At 39.4% G+C, this 18,823-nt stretch overlaps 1 protein-coding gene across 1 annotated transcript in view; it reads right to left on the minus strand.

Moving 5' to 3' along the window:
* Positions 1-4,614: 4,614 nt before the first annotated feature.
* JADE3 (jade family PHD finger 3) overlaps positions 4,615-18,823 on the minus strand; it is a 33,484-nt gene continuing 19,275 nt past the window's right edge. The window contains exons 4-10 of the mRNA XM_065411757.1: positions 16,660-16,850; positions 15,312-15,523; positions 11,252-11,419; positions 9,956-10,072; positions 8,098-8,571; positions 6,564-6,681; positions 4,615-5,513 (exon numbers count right to left, since the gene is read on the minus strand). Coding sequence (XP_065267829.1) covers positions 4,615-5,513; positions 6,564-6,681; positions 8,098-8,571; positions 9,956-10,072; positions 11,252-11,419; positions 15,312-15,523; positions 16,660-16,850 — 2,179 coding nt within the window. The remainder of the gene's footprint in view (positions 5,514-6,563; positions 6,682-8,097; positions 8,572-9,955; positions 10,073-11,251; positions 11,420-15,311; positions 15,524-16,659; positions 16,851-18,823) is intronic.

The following is an 18,823-nucleotide window of genomic DNA, read 5'->3' on the forward strand; positions in this document are numbered from 1 at the left end:
AGGTTTGGGATGCATGGCGCAAAGGGACCCTGACATTATAAGTGCCAGGATAAAAAACAGAATCAATAATAGCTGTGAAACACTAAATTGTTCCCTCTGTAAATAGGGGGGCATAGCCAAGATACATAATGCTGTGGGGGTAGTGTACAGATTTTATTGGCACTCGTTTGGGGTAATCTGGGTTAACTCACTTGTAAGCATAAGTGGTGAAACCAATGTACCCATCCCAAATTCATATTGATAAAACCCCTATTATTAACAGTGGTGGTGCCCAGAATAAGTACTGGGGCTGCAGGTAGCAATCTTCAACCCTTCCCTACACCCTATCCTGGAAGTTGACTATATTTTCAAAGTGAACGTGAGGACACTGGTCAGAGGCGTCACTGGAAGCCTTTTGCTGGGGATAAGGTGAATTGGGTAGCAAAAGGGGTGCACCTTCCAACTCAGCCCATGTCTCCTTATTTGTCCCACTAATCAACTCTTACCTCATTGCACTCAACCCATCCCCCTACCAGCTTAGAAACTTCAGGCTTCCTCAACTCAACTCCCACTTGCTCAGTAGTACTCATACTACCTACTTCACTTCTCCACAGGTCAGAACCACCCCTCAGCTCTGAACTCTTCCAACCAAACACTTATGCTAAGAATACACTGTTGCGCCCCTCCCCCCCCGCCACACGCTCCCTAACGCACTCAAAATTCTTCCTGAGTCTGGAAAAGCAGGGCAAAGCTAGCAGGAAGTCTGAGCAGTGACAGGGCAGTCTGGTGCTTTGTGGGGTATGTACTTTAGGGAAGGTTTCTGTCATCAGTAAAAAACGTATATATGTGCTATGATTAAATCAGTGAATGTGATACAGATGGAGTAGGAAAGAGTATTGACTTGTTTTGGGATTTTCCCTTTCCGGCTCTCTTTTGGGAATCAAAACAAGCAGATTCCTGACACTTAGGAATCAGTTGAGTTGCCTTAACCACCATTTGTCTAGAAAAGACAGGGGCTAATTGTCCTGATTTAATCCTCAACAAATCTTATGTGGCCTCTGAAGAAAGCATCTGGTGCCAGTCAGGACCAGATCAAAAAAACAGTCTATGTCTTTGGGAGGGGAGCAAGTTAAAGGTTGGAAGCTGCTAGCCATCTACTTCCAAATGTGGGGACAGTGAAGCTACGTATGCTGGGGTTAAGACCCTGGAGGACAGCAGTTGGAAAACCCCAGCTAGGGAATCTGAATTGTGACTGGGGGGAAAGTAATTTGGTACAGAATTAGAATATTTGGTACATTTACTCTTCCAGTTCAGGGGAGAACAAATGAAAAATCTATTCCACCTTTGAGAGAGAGAGAGAGAGAGAGAGAGAGAGAGAGAGAGAGAGAGAGAGAAGGAATGGACCAGTGACTATTTTCAGGGCGCATCCCTTTGACAAACAAACAGCCCAACTCTTTTCCTTTGAGGGGCTAGCCCCTTGGAAACTGCATTCCCGTTCTGTGCCTTTGCTGCATGAAATTTCCTGAAGAGCCAGAAGTGACTCAACAGTAGCCAGGTGTACTGTGGCTCCAACCAGTGGCAGCAGGTGGTACACTTCAGGGTGTTGTACATAAGGAAAAAACCCCAGAGATGTGGCTTAGCTCCATTAATCCCTAACAACCATCCACCTCATTTGTACCATGCCACAGCACCATGTCTGTGTATGAACAAGTGTACATGGCCCATTTATATTTCCCCCCCATATTTAGTTGTACCCAGCCAGGCAAAAATGCAGGTCACTTTCCACAGTGAAGGAGGAACACAAGTGTTAAAGTAAGGCTTGTGTGGTAAACTGCCTGTATGTTTACCTTGATGGCGAGTAATAAAAAACAAAAAAGTTAATTTTTTTTACCAGATAAGCCTGGATGAGGTCAGTATCCAAAGTATCCTGTCCAATCACCATCTTTGGAGTTTCTTTTTCAGGAATTTGTGCGGGAAACAGTTTTGCTAAAGTGCCAACTTGTTAAAATGCTTCTGAGTATACAAAAATATTAATTTGCACTTGACAGGTGTGGAATCACTTTTGTTAAATTGATTGGTTTAGCAACCTACCACAAAGGATAAATCCCTGAATAAATCACAACAAATGAAAATACTGTTAGCAGTTTCATAATTTAATGAAAAAGTACTTGTAAAAAGGGGACATCTGTAAAAGACTGATTCCATCTTGGAAAATTGTGTGCGCGCTTGTGTATATGTATATATATATATATATATATATAAAAAAACAAAATGCAAAAAACAAAAATTAACAAATAAGGTTAAGAGGTAATACTTCAAACAGTTAGCCACCGAACACACAATAAAAAACTAGCAAGTACACTTTGGGGACTATATTTAAGAACTACATAACCAAGGGCTCCTTCATGTATCTATTAAAATCATGCAAAAATTAGCAAAACTATTGCCCACACTGGAAAGAGTTACATCCCCAATGAAGCAATAATTTGGATTTTTGCTGAAGCACCATTTCCCTCCCCTCATCTTTTTCATATGCAGCTGGGCCTGAAACATGACTGCTCTGCTGGCCTCCAAGATAAATGTTCCCAAGATAAGCTCCACATAATTGTATGGCCAGAAAAAGGATTAATAATAAATATTGAAGGAGAACTAAGAATCGGAGCTAGAATACAAATGAGTGGATATTTGTTTACTCATTTTGAATGACCCATGGCTTAGGAACAAAAAAGTACTTCCCATTAAAATAAAATATATGGAAACCTAAAAATGCTACTGCATATTTACACCAAAAGAAAATTTGAAAAATACATCTCTAGAAAGACAAATTACACAAATATACAGAAAATCAAGAAGTGAAAGAAAATTAAGGATTCATGAAACAGAGAGCACAGAACTGCAAGGTTTATTTTGTATTTCACTACTGACGTGTTCTCTAGCCCCTGACCAGTAACTATTGTGAGGAATATTTCAAAGTTTAATCATCTAAATTATTTTGTTGTACTTTCCCAAACTAAGAGCAATAAAATAAATTAAGGCTTTGAAGAAAATCAAGCTGTCATTTGTATTCTGCTAAATATCTTTATATTGGGAGTTTAATGATTTCCTTTTGGATGAAATTCACCACAAGCAAAGGAGGCTATAAAGCAAGGCCCTCTGCAATACCTGTGCTCCATTTCAGCTCTTGTTGTGGGACAGTGGGCTTTGCCCATTTATGACTGAAATGTCATTTCATCAGACACAGAATTACTCTTGGTTAACAGAACTTATGAAAATAAGTTGTTTTTTTTATTCAAACAAAACAAACCACGTGCAGTAAAGAATAAAATGGGACTTTTTTCTGAGGTTGGGTGAAAGTTAGCATATTAGCATTTGCAACTTTTAAAACTTGTGCAAAGCACTTTTAGTTTGGGAAATAGAAACTAATTAGAGGTGGCTAAGCAGCTTAATGTAGTCATATGTCTTACATATGCTTCCAGATTTATCTAGCAATAAAAATGTGCTTCAAATAAATGACTGGCTAAATTTTTTCAAACCTATGTTCCTAAAGTTAAGCTCCTAAACCCCTATTTAGTCACCTAGGCTTGGAAATTTTAGCCTATATAAAAAAGGTCAGACAAAATGATTTTTAGTTCGAGCTTATTTTTTTAACATACCAGGTATAAATGCCTCCAGATGTGAAATCTCAAGTTTCAAGAGGAACCTAGCATCATCGGTGATTGCCTAAAATTTAAGTGTCAAATAGCATTTTTCTTTGAAGTAGTACATCTACTTTTGTAAACACTATCCACAAATTTAGACATCTTTACTTGTTAGCTGGGTAAAATATTTACAAGTGCATCCCACAACAAGCAACTATGTACAAAGATAAAAAAACTGAAGTACTAGAAGTTGAATATTTACAAAATAAAGTGAATTACTGTCAAGAGAAACACAACCTTTAGCCGGAGCAAAGTATGGGGGCACATCTAGAGGTCAGTGAGTTTGGCAGCATTTGTGATACTTGCTTCTACCCTGCAGAGAGGGTTTACAAGCATCACTGGAGTTCTAACCTTTCTGCAGAACAGGATCCCCATTTAGTAGTCACTTAGACCACAATCCAACAGAGAACTTAAACATGTGCTTTAAATTTAAAGTGTGTGAATACTCCCACTGGAGTCAATGGAACTAGTCATGTGCTTAAAGTTTTAAGCACATGCTTAAGTTTTTGCTGATCAGGGTCATATTGCAGGTGCAACAGGAATGCAGTTTTAGTGTCTGCATTAATCTTTTACAGCATGTTACAGAGCAATGCAAGGACTCCTTTAATACCTGGTCCAGCAGCACAAAATTGACATTTTTAACAATGCCTTACACAAAAGGCAGGTAAAAAGGAAGCAGCTCCTGGAGTTATGCAAAGATTAACAGCTCCATACTCTCCCAGATGTTAACCTGTAATAAAGCATATTGATTTCTACACAACCTTGACTATCCCTTTAAAATCGCAGGCCAATTCACTACTGAAAACTACTCTCTTCTTTTTCACTGCATTTCTTCCTAATGTAGGTCCTGCACCATTTTCTGAAACCCTCTGATGCCTAGGTTTGCACCGATACACTGGATTATGTAAAGGTTGAGTTACCCCTTAGGTGTTTATAATCACCTTTGTACTGAACTGTGAGAAATAATATTTTTTTTGTTTCTATTGTGACAATCTCTACCAAAGTCCTTACTTTGGCTCTCTCTCTCTGAGCTGCTTCTCCTTAATCTGACTTGTTCTTTATTCTCATCACTTTCAGCTTCAGAGTCACTTAGCTCCAAATCAGGGCAATACCCATCATTATCCTGGTATGGAGCTCCTCCTGTCTGGAATTCAAGAGTCTGTTTGCTCCACAAACGTTCTTTTGTAGAAAGCCTCTTTGTTGGCTTTTCACAGCACCTCAGATCTTCTGTAGTCCTCACCAAACTGTTGGTAGCCTCTTTAAAGGACCTGCTAAAATGTTCTATTGTAGATTTTCTAAAATTGCTTTGACTAGCCAAATGAGCAGTGAGCACAGATTCTTGTTCATATAGTGTCTGGCTGGACCTGTCTCTCTGAGTTACATCTCCAGCCCTGCCCATTAAACCATTGGATTTTGTAAGTCTTGAGTTCTCTTGCTGCATTTTTCCATTCCCAATGGAAGACTGTCCATGCAATGCAGCTTGAAGTGCTAATGGTTTACCAGATGACTGCCCACGATGAAACTCTGGTGACTGTGCAGGTCCAGAATCTTTTCTTTCATTCCTACTCTTGCCAATCCCTACCAATAACCCATTACTTCGCTTGTCATGCTGATACCTAGAGTATGATTTTGCTTTAATTTCAAATGACTCCTTTGACATCTGCACATTCCTTTTGTTGTAAACTGCGGTATTGTCTGGAGAAAGGGGTCTGTTGCCAGTTTTCAGCGAGTTATTTTTGCAGTCACCCAGCGCTGACTTGGGCATTTTTAATTTCAAGGTGATTCTGGGAGGTGGGTAGAACAGCGTGTTCTCTAGTGCACTTGTCAGAGAATGGCCTGAGAGAGAGAAAACAGAAAAGATGTATTTAAAAGGTGGTAAGACTTTCATTAAACTTAGTTAATAGTTTTCCTGCCTATGCACACATTAAGGGGCATTTTCAATTAGTCTAACAATTACTACTGAGATGCATTTAGGATGTTAAGGAGAAGCCATTAATTAAAAATTAAATTGTTCCAAAGCACCAAACAGAATTTATGTAAGCATTTTAATATTTCTATTCTGTAAGGACAATTTTTTCTCCAAATTTATAGTTTAAAGCTATGTATTCTTTAAAACATTTTTCACCCAATATATTACAGACTATATTATATAAATACACAGCCCCTGTATTCAGTTAAAAATAATTATACAGAGTACATAGTCTTCCTCATTCCAGAAGCTTCAATCATTGTTTCATGACATTCACTAGAAAAATAAGGCACAAAGTTGTTTTTGGAACATTAGCATTCCAAGGCAGCTACTATCCATTTTTAACTTCATAAAACATTATGTGGGGTGGACAAAAATGACAAATCTCAAACTGAGAAACTTGTTTGAAACATTCATGACATATGAAAGACATGAGAATAGTGTGAATTTTTGTCAATCATTCTCTCCATCTCTGTCTGAAGGAAATAATTAACAAGTTAGCAATTTTCCTTCAACTGGGGAGAGACCAATAAAAGTGTGCAATATATAGCCACTGTGGGGAAAATGGGAGTATAGAACAGTAACCCAAAGAGAAAATCCCACAACCTACCTGATGCAGATACCAGTAATACAGCTGTGGTGCCTAGATGCTACAGTGATTGGTATCTCATCTGTATATGGCACCCCATAAATATCTAGGATAGGATGGAATACCAAAGTATGACTCTGGAGAAGATGAAAATGCTGTGCATGTGCTGCTAATTAAGAAAGCTGGCAAGGAGAGTGCATACTCAGAAGAACTCATTAAAAACCCAGGTTTACAGTGTTTAAAATGCCAACGGTGACATAGGCCAGACATACCCAGAGTCAGAATCTTTAGCAGATACAATTACTGTTATTTTGTATGTATAGATTACCTGCAGCAATTTCCTGATTAATGAGCTGGACTTGCAAATTGAAGACTTGTTCGTGTACTTTACTGTGCGACAGTTTCAGTTTCTCTCTTCTGCTCACCATGTAGCAGAGATTCCTTACCTACAGTAAAAACCCCCAGAGATTTTAGAATTTTCTCTTTTTTTAAAAAGTGGTCAAGAATATTACATTAACATTTGAATTCTTGAACAAAGCATCTTCACACACGTAAAGTCCTATAATAGAAAAGCTCCATGGTGAATTTTATAGAATCATATGCAACTATAAGCCAAGTATTTTTAATTGCAAAGATTTAAAAAGAAAAAAAAAAATCATTAAAGAAGATGCTAAAAGCGATCTGCAAATCAGTTGGTCAAATTCCCATCTATATTGGCAACAAGTGAACAAATAAGCAGGTTAAAAGAAGAGCCATCAAGCAGATTTTAGAACTCCCATTTTTCTCTCTTAAATCCCACACCACATAGTCCATTCGGATCACCAGCTGCTACTCTGGTACATTACTCCAGCTGGTACAGCACTTGTGTGGGATTGGCCTGCAGGAAGGCTGATCAGTCCTTTCATTTTTAAATACAGCCATATTGTGTTTTTCTGAAGTTACTGCAACTTTATAAAGTAATACATTGTTTTTCTTAACAGCACACTTACCATGTTAGGAAACCATACTGACATGGGGATTTCATGAATCTTACTTAAGATTCAAGTTAAGGATGACCCCCGAGTCAGTCTGGCTATTAGGCCTCTTAGCTCTCATATTGCTGAAATTTGACAGAGTGACTTACAGGTCACCTTTAAAATGATGCTCTCAGTTCCCACCCAATTTTGAAAGGCTTTCGGAATTAGTCCTTTTGGATAATCACTTTAATAGTTTTTTGGGGGGGGAGGGGGGGAGGAGGATTTAAGACTATTCCAGGGGTTATAGCCCTCTGCTTTCACTCACTCATTTACGTTAATAGCAACATTTCCACCCACTATAATGGTAGCAGAACCAGGTGCTAAATCTCTTGATAAAGTGTCAAAAATGTTGTGGACACAGACAGCTTATGTTCTGTTGAACAATATTTGCTGAGTGTTCCCCCGGCACACAATTAGACCTGTTCAAAAAAAGAATTTGTCCTATAAGAAACCCCAACATTTGTTTTAATCCCAAAATGAGACAAAAAGTTGAAATATTCCACAAAAAATTGTCAGTAAGTTCAGAAAATTTTGTTCTCATTTCAGACATTTCAAAATGTCACCACATTCAAATAATTCATTGTGAAGAGTTTTCCTGTAAAAAAATAAAATTGTAAACTTGTGCTGAAATCAACACCACAGTTGTTTCTGGTGGAAGTTTACACATTAGTTCTCGGACTCTGACGTCAAGGGACTTTTCAGACAAAGTTGGACGTAATATACTTCTGATTTCATCAGAATAAAGTTGAAAAAAGCATTACAAGAAATTTTAAGCATAGCATTTAAGGCAAGAACCTCGCTCACCTACAGGTATGTAGTCAAAAAACCTTTACCATCCACTCTTACCCTTTCTAGATCCTGCCTCAAGTGCATGAACATCCTCATGCGGGTATGAATGCTGTCTTCCTTTGGCTGCACCAAGCCATTTTCTTCATCCTCCTTGGGAGGAAACAATGGTTTGTTAAGGTTACTTTTCCGCTTTAATTTCCAGTAATTATAAATGAAGTCCACAGCAATTTTAGGAAGGCCCAGTTCTGCTGCAACGTCTTCCACTTTAACTAATGAGTAGAACTCCTCCTCCAGCTCTCTCAGTTTCTGAGCACGCAAACTAGTTTTCTCACTCTCTGTTTGCTTCTGGTCTGCCATGCTCTTGGGGTTCTCATCAACGTCAGGCACCGAATTCTGCTTGTTTTTGCTATGCTTTAGGCAGTACGACTTGAACTTGACCTCATCCCCATCGTCCAAAATGGCCTTCATCTCTAGGCTATGCTCAAAGGCACAGGTGACATGAAAGGCAGTGATGCAGCTTTTCACAGAGCACTATGAGTGAAACACTAGAGTCAGCCAATAGTAGCAACGAAAGGAGAAAAAGGACCAAGGAATGCTTAAGTTACATAAAACCCACCCCTTTAAATACACTTTTCCATGTTATACTTAAAAATTTAATGAGCCTTAGGTACTCCTCAGCTGAGAAACTGAAGGCTAAGTTTCATCCCAAAGCAAGTCAATTCTTCCACATTAAAATCCCATAAATAATAAGTGTGTGTTATAATAGAAACTGCAATTTAATCTTAAGTTGGGAAATTCAAACTTATAAATATTTAGTACATCTTAGATCTGAGTAGATGACAAAACCAAATCTGAGCGGAACTAGGTTATCTGGCTAACAGTTCCAGTATTTTCTACCTCTGATTTCACAGAACCTATAATTACATCCTGTTTCAAAAGGAATGTAAGTTTAGAACTTTTCTTCTTCTGTGAGTAAGATGTTAAATTGAAGACACTTCTGTCCATCTCTGGCAATTGTCCACTTGGTAGTTAAACATCCCATAGCTTTATTCAAAGGCAGTTCTTTGTCTTGACCAGGACACTAGCTCAAGAGTTCCCTTTCCCCCCCCCCCTTTTTCTTTTCCTGAGCCCACTTCAGAGATTCGGGTCCATGCACACACCCCTCTTTCTAAGAGATAGGGCAGGAGGGTGTGCCTGGTACCCAGGAGTCCAAGGGCAGAAGGTGCCTTTCTTGCTCCTCCCCACACAAGGCAATTGAACAGGGCAACACTGAAGGGCTAGGGTCAGCCAGGGAGTGGAAGGCTGCATCTGGTGAGTGCTGATCCAGCCCCCTCCTGACCCTGTGAGCCCTTCAATGTGGCCCTATACACTTCTCTGCGCAGGCTCTGTATGGCAGGGGAAGCAGACAGGGCTCTGTGTCCCCAGGCCACACTGAAGGACTGATGGGTTCAGGAGGGGGCAGGGTTAGTACTCCCCAGCTACACCCTTCTGGTCCCCTGCCAGCCTCCTCGGCAGAGTAGGGTAACTGCCGGTTTGTGGCTGCTGCAGCAGTGAAAGAGCAAGATGGACAGGGAGACTAGTCCCAGTAGCTGAGAAAGCCCGCACAGAGCTCTGTCCCCTTTTTCTGCCAGACAGAGCCCCCTGCTGATCTCAGCCCAGTCAGGTCCACATGCTCCCACCCCCTGATAATCTCATCACTCCCCCTCACACACACTTTGAAAATCTCCGCTCCAGCTCAAAAGTTTCCTAATGTCCAAGACTGTTTAATGAGCTGTTGCTAAGAGCATGGCAGCTGCCATGTTTGCAAACAGTCACTACCATTATGGAGCATTAGGAATGTGAAAAATGCTATTTAAATCCAAATTCTATTTTTCATGCTCAGATAGACAGAAGTCATTGCAGAACTGGTACATACCTGAATGCAAGCACCAGTTTTAAGTTTGCATAAGCTACAGACTAAAGCCCATCGACTTGGCGGAATGTGAGACACTTTTGTGATTGGTTCCATCCTTTCTGGGCAAGCAATGCTAACCTGCAAACAACAATAGTGCAGGAAGCATTTATCAGGACAATTAAAAAAAAAAAAATTCTACCTTTCAGTACATTAGTAAGAAAATAAATACCTCCAGTAAAATCAAACTACATTGCTACAGCATCTGGTAAACTGGCAAAGAAACGTGAGAAGCAGTTGATTGCTTCTCATAGTTGAAAGCAGGGACTTGAAGAAGTTTAGAGCTTGGGACCCTGCAGAGTCCAGCAGGTAGGAATGCACACAGAGCTTAGCCTATGGTTCAATATTAATCTCGATCCATCTTTCCACCACCACCACAATTTTTGGGTCATTCCCGTCTCATTACAATTATGTAAATCTATATTCCTTCACATTACTGAAATTCCTGATTTATAATCCATCTCCTTACATAGATTTCTGACTGTATAGCCCATTTTATAAATGCTCTAATTTTCCTCTTTCATTAAGAGATTTAGGATACTTTGAAAGATGCTACTTTGAAAGATAAAACATTGTTACACTCTGGCTGAATTTGTAAGGCTACTTTAGCAGTGATTAAATTCTTTTAAACCAAGATAATACAGAAATTCTCAGAAAATTACATTAACAGGAAATTAAAAATTACTGTCCAGTGATCTGAAAACACACTTTGCACATACTGCATTAATTTCAATGATGTTCTCATTTCAGAACAATCACTATGTCACTATGCAACTTTGTGAAACCAGGTAAAGTACACAGCAACTGTTAAAGATATTAAACAGAGAAATTCAAATCGCTCAACGAAAACTGTTGCTCTGTAGCTATACATTACACTGAGGATGCACGTGCTATTTTATCAGGAAATAAGTCAAGTGTGTAAGTAAACGGGAAGGAAAACTAAATAAGTAATTGTCCATAAATTGTAGTGGCACCTCATGAACTAATGGCTTGCAACAGTAATGCTTCCATGTAAGTCAGTCAGATGCTTGTAACATGGCTAAAACGTGCTTACTACAATAAAAGGAAGGAAAAGACCGCTATTCTTAGCTGTACATGACTTGGACGGTCCAATTTTTATAAATCATGCAAACCTCATCAGAATAACATCTAGTATTAAGTTATTATCTCCTTAACTCAACATTAAGATGGGGCACGGTAAGCGGTAAGGATAATGATGAGAAAAAGAATGTGTTAAAAAGGTACATAAATTAGTTTTACCTCTGGAATCCAGAGGGCACAGCTCACATGTGCCCACTTGGTCCCTGTCCTAGTAGCTTTCATGGCACCTCCTCTCTTTGGACACAGGAGACACTGAGGATGTATTCCCAGAACACAAGTGCGACACAACCAACTGCCTTCGGGAACCTTTAAGATTCCATAACATGCCTTGGGACAAAGGAAAATTCTCTCTGCTTCAGCGTATAGGTGAGACAATATCAGAGGCTTACATCAATGACTATTATATTTTTAAAAAATTACACTCTACAAATCTTACCCAAACTCAACACTTTCTCTTGGATGTAATTAGTACCTCCTTATCAAACACACACAGATCAAAATAGACACAAATTAAATGTTAATTGTAATGGGGTGGGTGGCTTTCAGAGGCAAAGAGAGCAGTTGGGTACCCAACTACCATTGAAAGTCAATAAAAGGTGGGCACTAACTGTCCTTTGTATCTTTGATAATCTCTCCATAAAAAGCTACGATTACAGTTAAAACAGTCAGGGGATGCAAAAGTTATGGTTCCTACAACAAATTATTTCTCCTTTTCTTTGTAAAATTTATGTTAAAATATACACAACATGTAAAACATGGTGCTGAAGGATGCTTACTTTTTCATTTGTCTTTCTACAATGGTAGCTCTGGATATTTAATCAAAATTGATTTAAAAAAATTACATGAAAAAAATAGCAATTTCCTGTGATTAATAATACCGTTTACAGTGGTTCCAGGTATATGTTTTGAAGGTCACTGAGGGTTCCCCCCATCTTCGCACCTTTGCTACAGCTGTTTGGCTGGAGACTGTTTTCTGTCAGGTTGGATTACTACAACAGTGCATAACTATGTTGGTTGTATCCTGCCAGCTGAAATAGCTTTTTTTCCTAAATGGAAGTTTAGAATTTTTAAAGTATTGCAGAGTGCAGCAAAAATTGTGGAAACATCCTAGAATCTTCTCTGTGTCCACCATTTCCAGCTCTGAGGAATGCATGCTTTGCAAAGTTTGAGAAATGGAAATAGATATCCTGATACTCATTTTTAATATATATGTGCTGAAAGTCTCAAACTACTAGTTTCCACAAATGTCTGATTCCACGTGGCTACTCTAACTAAGGCCCTGTTTATTAATAGATGTTTGTCAGAAGTTTTCTGCCATTCCTGCTTCAGGGTTAGCAATGTCGAAAGCCCTACTTTTAGATGGGCCAAGCTGCAGCCACGGTTTTAAAACTCAATTTATTTGAGATGCTCTGAGCAGCACTAGAGGACACAGAGCTTAAAGAACCAGAAGCCTGTCTACACTAGGGCCCGCAACACTACTGATAGATTTTTTGTTTTTAATTTAAGTCTCCCAAATGCCAACCAACCCTAAGGATTCTAGTGCCTCAAGGCACTCAATAGACTTCACAGAGTTAGTGTTTCTAGACTAAAGCAATACACATGTTGACATCTGAAATTATAATCACAGAAACATCTGAAAATTCAAAGTTCACACAGCAACTCAGCTCATCTCAGGAATATCACACATACACTTAGGCATTAGATAGAACATACAGTAACAAAATAATACCTGCAAGGATGCTGAGGTCCAGTGGCTACAGAAAGTGAATTTTCCAATATGGACTATTAAAGTTGTAGTAGACATTTTCCCCTTAGATAAAATCCAGATTTTTAAAATATCCCCTTATGAGAAAGTCTATCCTTATTCTGAAAAAATGCATATTCTCATGCTGGCTTTTTGATTTCAAGATCTCAGTATGAAAATTAAGCATAAGAATACAAAGAGTAGCAAAATGAGGAAGACAAAATTCTTTTGAATCTGTCAGAATATTTATAATAAACACCAAAGTCAAATTAATCTCTCAACACTGTAAACTTTTTTTTTTTTTTTTAAATCTGAGTGGCAAGGTCGAAAGATGTAACAGTACTTAAAAAAAAACCAATAGAGGGAGCTCTTGCCTAAGAAATGATTTAGTAAGTCAGCTTTTCATTTTATGTGATATTTTAAATTGGAATAGGAAAAGGTACAGAATGAGGCAACAAAAATTAGGGCTATGGAACAGCTTTCATATGAGAAGAGATTAAGAAGACTGGGACTGTTCAGCTTGGAAAAAAGATAACTAAGGGAGGGGACATGAGAGAGGTCTATAAAATCATGACTGGTGTGGAAAAAGTAAATAAGAAGTGTTATTTACTCCTTATAACACAAGAAGTAGGGGGTCACCCAATGGAATTAATAGGCAGGTTTAAAACAAACAAAAGGAAGCATTGCTTCACACAGTGCACAGTCAACCTGTGGAACTCTTTGCCAGAGGATGTTGTGAAGGCCAAGTCTGTAACAGGATTCAAAAAAGAACTAGGTAAATTCCTGGAGGTCCATCAATGGCTATTAGCCAGGATGGGCAGGGACGGTGTCCCTAGCCTCTATTTGCCAGAAGCTGGGAATGGGCAACAGGGGATGGATCACTTGATGCTTACCTGTTCTGTTCATTCCCTCTGGGGCACCTGGCATTGGCCACTGTCGGAAGACAGAATACTGGGCTAGATGGACCTTTGGTCTGACCCAGGACAGCCATTCTTATGTTAAATTCACACTTAGATTTTTACTGCTACTACTACTCAGTTTACAACAGTTTTAGTAGCTTAAGTCCAATTTCAAATTCCTTTGATTCAGAATTTTCTAGTTAATGGCTTCATTTCCTACTCTAGGAAGCCTAAACTAAGTGCAGGTCTATACTTAAAAAGCTGCATTGGCACAGCTGCAGCGCTTTAGTGAAGCCGCTGCTACACCAATGGGAGAGCATCTCCCATCGGCATTGTTAAGCCACCTCCCCGAGAGGCGGTAGCTATATTTGCTGTAGATATAGCACTGTCTACACTGGGAGTTAGGTTGATATAACTGCATCACTCAGGGGTGTGGATTTTTCATATCCCTGAGTGATGCAGTTATACCAATGTAAGTGTGTAGTGTAGACCTGGGGTAAGAAAAACTGACTTTTTGAAAAGTGGCTTCAGGTTTTTTTGTTAATGAAATAAACTAGAGAAACTTGGTTACATTTTTCTTTGTGCTATCTAGAGGGGTAAATTACAAAAGATGCTATATTACACCATTTGAGTCTGTGAAGGTGGTGACTAACAAAGTCAATGCATTCACTCATCAGAGCTTTGCTAAATTAGAGGTACAAAAAAACCCACCACCACTGGGGAAAAAATTGATAATGGTTACTATGCTAATCCTGCTAACACTAATGTCCAGCACAACAAAGCATGATTTTAAGAGGCCTATGTAAGTTATGTTCACTGAGTGTTCAGTTATAATTGTCACAAAATAAGAAAAGTCTTAGTCTAATTTCAAAAACATTTACAGCATCATCTTTTCCAAAGAAGAACTCTGTAGAAATCAGAACCCTGCAGTCTGTTCTACGAGTAGGAATCCCTGTATTTATGTGATGCCCCACTGAACTCATGCAGTTTCAAGATCAAGTTAATGTTTGCAATGTCATAATAAGAAATATCCCTGGCTGACAGGCACCTGGAACAAGCTTGCTAACACTTCTGAAAAAAATCAGTCCACTTACTTAGATGCCTAAATTTGGCTTAGATGCCCAGCTTTAGGCAGTCAGATTCTGGCCCCAATTAACTGGCCAAACAAGGATGGAAAACCCCAGTCACTTCCTTAACGAAGGCTCTATAGTTCTTAGCATCTTTCTACCTTCAAAGCACCTTAAAATACTAATTCATCCTTACAATATACCTGTGACATTGGCAAGTATCATCCCCATTTTAAAGATGGGGAAAGAATTTGCGCTGGGCCACAGAGAAATGCTTGCCAGAGCTGGGATTAGACCTGCATTCCCCCTGTCCTCAGACCACATCACTTCGATATTCACGGTGCTAGACAGCATAACCAACTATTTGTAGGAATACAAAAGTCCACCTTCAAGCAGTAGCAGTCTCCATGCCTAGAAGATCTTAAAAGCCCTCCAAATTGCTATTTAAAGCTAGTTCAAATTACACACCCACCAACAAAAACAATTTCAACATCTCTTCGGACACAAACCTGATGGACACAAACATTACACTTGTCACAAAACACCATATCATTCCCATCTTCACTGTCAGGGGACCGGCACACGTCACAGATCACATTTTCATCGTATTCTATGCCCAGCCCTTCCTCAGTCTCAATAGCATGGTTCATATTCTCATGACATTGCCGTTCCAGGACTTCTACTGTCTTCTCCATTGTGTTCTCATCAAGGGGCCCACATCCTGCAAGACGGGAAGGGATTAGAATGCATATACAAACTATGAGTAAAGATAAGACACAGGAAAACACAAAAGAGAAATACACTTCTATCAACTAATAAAGGAAACAGAGACCACTTTTTCATCTTTATGTAAATCCTGACGCAAAACGTTTATTTACAAAATGTTTATTCTCCACTAGTTACATTTGGTTTAATAAAGTTCACTGGCTAACTTCAAAACTATAACAAAATAATAAACAAACCACATCTTGGAGTAAAAAGCTAAACTACAGTAACTTTTCTTCAAGACCACAACTTAAGCAAATAAATCAACATGTGGAAGAGAAACCGCAACAATGCCATGTGGTACAATGTGCTTTTCAAAAAGTCATTTACTCCCAAGAGTAATTTTCTATCAAAGAAAGTTTATATCTTGCTATAAAATCCCACAAAATATTCCAAAACCAACACATCTAGTATACTGCCAGTGATTAGCATGATGGCAGGGAAAAATTCATTTTTAATAAAATGATAAATGAATACGCTATCAAGCAGTTATGAATCTGGGTTTTGTCCATATCACCCTGTCTTCATTCACATTCTTCCTTAAAAAACACACACTTAGTCCATTCAGATTAATGTAAATCCACTGTAAGAGAAGCCTGTTTTAAAAGAATCTGCCACGCTAAAATCAGATTGTCACAACATCCTGAGTATTGTGTATTTAGAATGCAAGCTCCAGGAGGCAGAGACTGTGTCTTCCTCAAAGTCAAACTATAAGTCCACATTTTGTAGCGATACTGTGCATATTTATAAGGAATGAAAATACAAGCTTTTTTCTTATACACAAGGGGAATTTCAAGTTTTAGGGACTTAAAAAATGGTTTCTAACCCACTTGATATTTGTTTGGAGTCTGCAAAAGCTGCACGTAATCATGAAGGATATGAAGAAAAAAGTTCTTAGCCACAATTTGTAAATCTTTCAAATTAAGCTAATGTAGCAAATGACTGCTGTAAACGCTTTCTTGACAGAATGTCAGCATTCTAAAGTTATTTTTCCCTAACATTTTTCTTCTAAACTCATCTCTACAAATACCCAAGACCACTTATTGAATTCCCAACTCAATTTTTAATAATTAAATTGCATTGTAAAATTACCCATTTCTGTAAGCTCCTCATTTAATTCTTGAAGCCAAAAGATATCCATGTCATCCAAATCATAGCGACACACAGATTCTGCCAGTTCTAGAATATTGATGTAACCAGGTTCTGTGGGCTCTTGGCTGGAACAATGGATGTACTTCCTAGGTCGTGTATACAGTACTTCCTTCACCTTTTCTGCTACAACCCTAAATGTAAAATTAAGAGAAATGGCATGGTTAGCTTTAATTCTTTAGTTAGGGCCCATTCCTGCAAGATGTTAAGTGTCTGGTATCAGGTGCAAAATGCCCTCCGTTTCCATTGACTTCCAATGGCCCAATGACTGACAAGGGTGGTGTTTTTACAATGAAAAAGTCTACTCAGGAACTCTGTTAAGGTCACTAGCTGACAAGTGGAGTTTTGGTTTCTACTGAGCCCTCACTCAGTGAACTAGAGGATTGGTTATAAGAAAGTCTTTAGATCGCACCATAGGTGGTAAGAAAGAGAAGATTGATGACAAGAAACTAAACTACACGGAAGTGTGACAACTCTACTCAGCCTGAGGAACTGAGCAGACAGATGGATTAAATTTAACTAAGTAGTAAGACCATGCATAATACAGAACAAGAAATGTTTCTTACTGATGGTTTCTGAATTAACTGATTTTCATAGTACTTCAGTAAAGAGATTATATTCAGCTAAAGAGTTAAAACAAAACAGAATTAGGATGCTCAATTGTGCTGCATTAAAATGAAATTATGGTCAAAAACCTAAATTTAGGCACCTAAAAATAGGATTTTCGAAAGTGCTTAAGTGACTTGAGAACACAAGTCCTACTGACTTCAGTGGAACTTGTGCTCTGAAATTACTTAACCTTTTTTGAAAATCTCACCTATTGGTGCTTAAAACAATGAAAATTTTGAACTATGTCAAAATTCACTTTTATTTGCATATCTACATCTCAAATATTACATTCCACTTGGAATGAGTAGTTGGAATGAGCAGTTGAACCAACTGATTGCATACTGTATCATTGTACTACAAAAATATATTGAGTAAGATCTTATGCAAGCTTGTAATGTTCTGAATATGATGGTCATTAGGAGAGATGTATACAAACTATGGTTATGAATCTATGTATTTATGTATACCAAAACTGTGTTCCATCTGTACTACAACTTCAGCTACACTTCACAGCAGGGCAGTGAGCAGTCAAGCAAGGAGGGCCCCTCCCAAGCCAGTGTTTACTTGAATCCTGTTTCATAACCAGTCTACTGTCCAGCCCAGGAAAAGACAACTGATGTACCATTAGACTTCATGAGAAGACACTGAGACATCCCACCCCCGGGATACCAAGTCAAGAGGGGATTCCCCCACCCTGAATAACCATTGTGACAGACCCAGACCAGTGGGGTACAGGAGTCTGGTAGAGGGCAAATATACTGGTCACTGGATGAGTAGTTTTCTGTTCCCTGAGTGACCAGAGAAGGGGCTGCACTAGAGTAATCAGGAACCTGCTAGAACCAGTTAAGGCAGGCAGGCTAATTAGGACACCTGGAGCCAATTAAGAAGAAGCTGCTAGAATCAATTAAGGCAGGCTAATCAAGGCACCTGGGTTTTAAAAGGAGCTCACTTCAGTTTGTGGTGCGAGTATGAGGAGCTGGGAGCAAGAGGCGCAAGGAGCTGAGAGTGAGAGGGTGTGCTGCTGGAGGACTGAGGAGCACAAGCGTTATCAGACACCAGGAGGAAGGTCCTGTGGTGAGAATAAGGAAGGTGTTTGGAGGAGGCCATGGGGAAGTAGCCCAGGGAGTTGCGGCTGTCATGCAGCTGTTACAGGAGGCACTATAGACAGCTGCAGTCCACAGGGCCCTGGGCTGGAACCCGGAGTAGAGGGCGGGCCCGGGTTCCCCCCAAACCTCCCAATTGACCTGGACTGTGGGTTCTTCCAGAGGGGAAGGTCTCTGGGCTGTTCACCAACCCACATGGTGAATCTCTGCAGCAAGAAAATCCTCCAATAAGCGCAGGACCCACCAAGATAGAGGAGGAACTTTGTCACACCATGCATAAGGCTACGAGTTGTCACAGAGGTCACAGATTCCATGATTATTTGTGACCTCTGTGACTTCAGGACTCCGGTTGTCCACCTCCCTGGGTCGGGGGGCTGCAGCTTCCATTAATTCTT

The sequence above is a fragment of the Emys orbicularis genome, chromosome 1, assembly GCF_028017835.1.
Source record: "Emys orbicularis isolate rEmyOrb1 chromosome 1, rEmyOrb1.hap1, whole genome shotgun sequence".
Taxonomy (NCBI): domain Eukaryota; kingdom Metazoa; phylum Chordata; order Testudines; family Emydidae; genus Emys; species Emys orbicularis.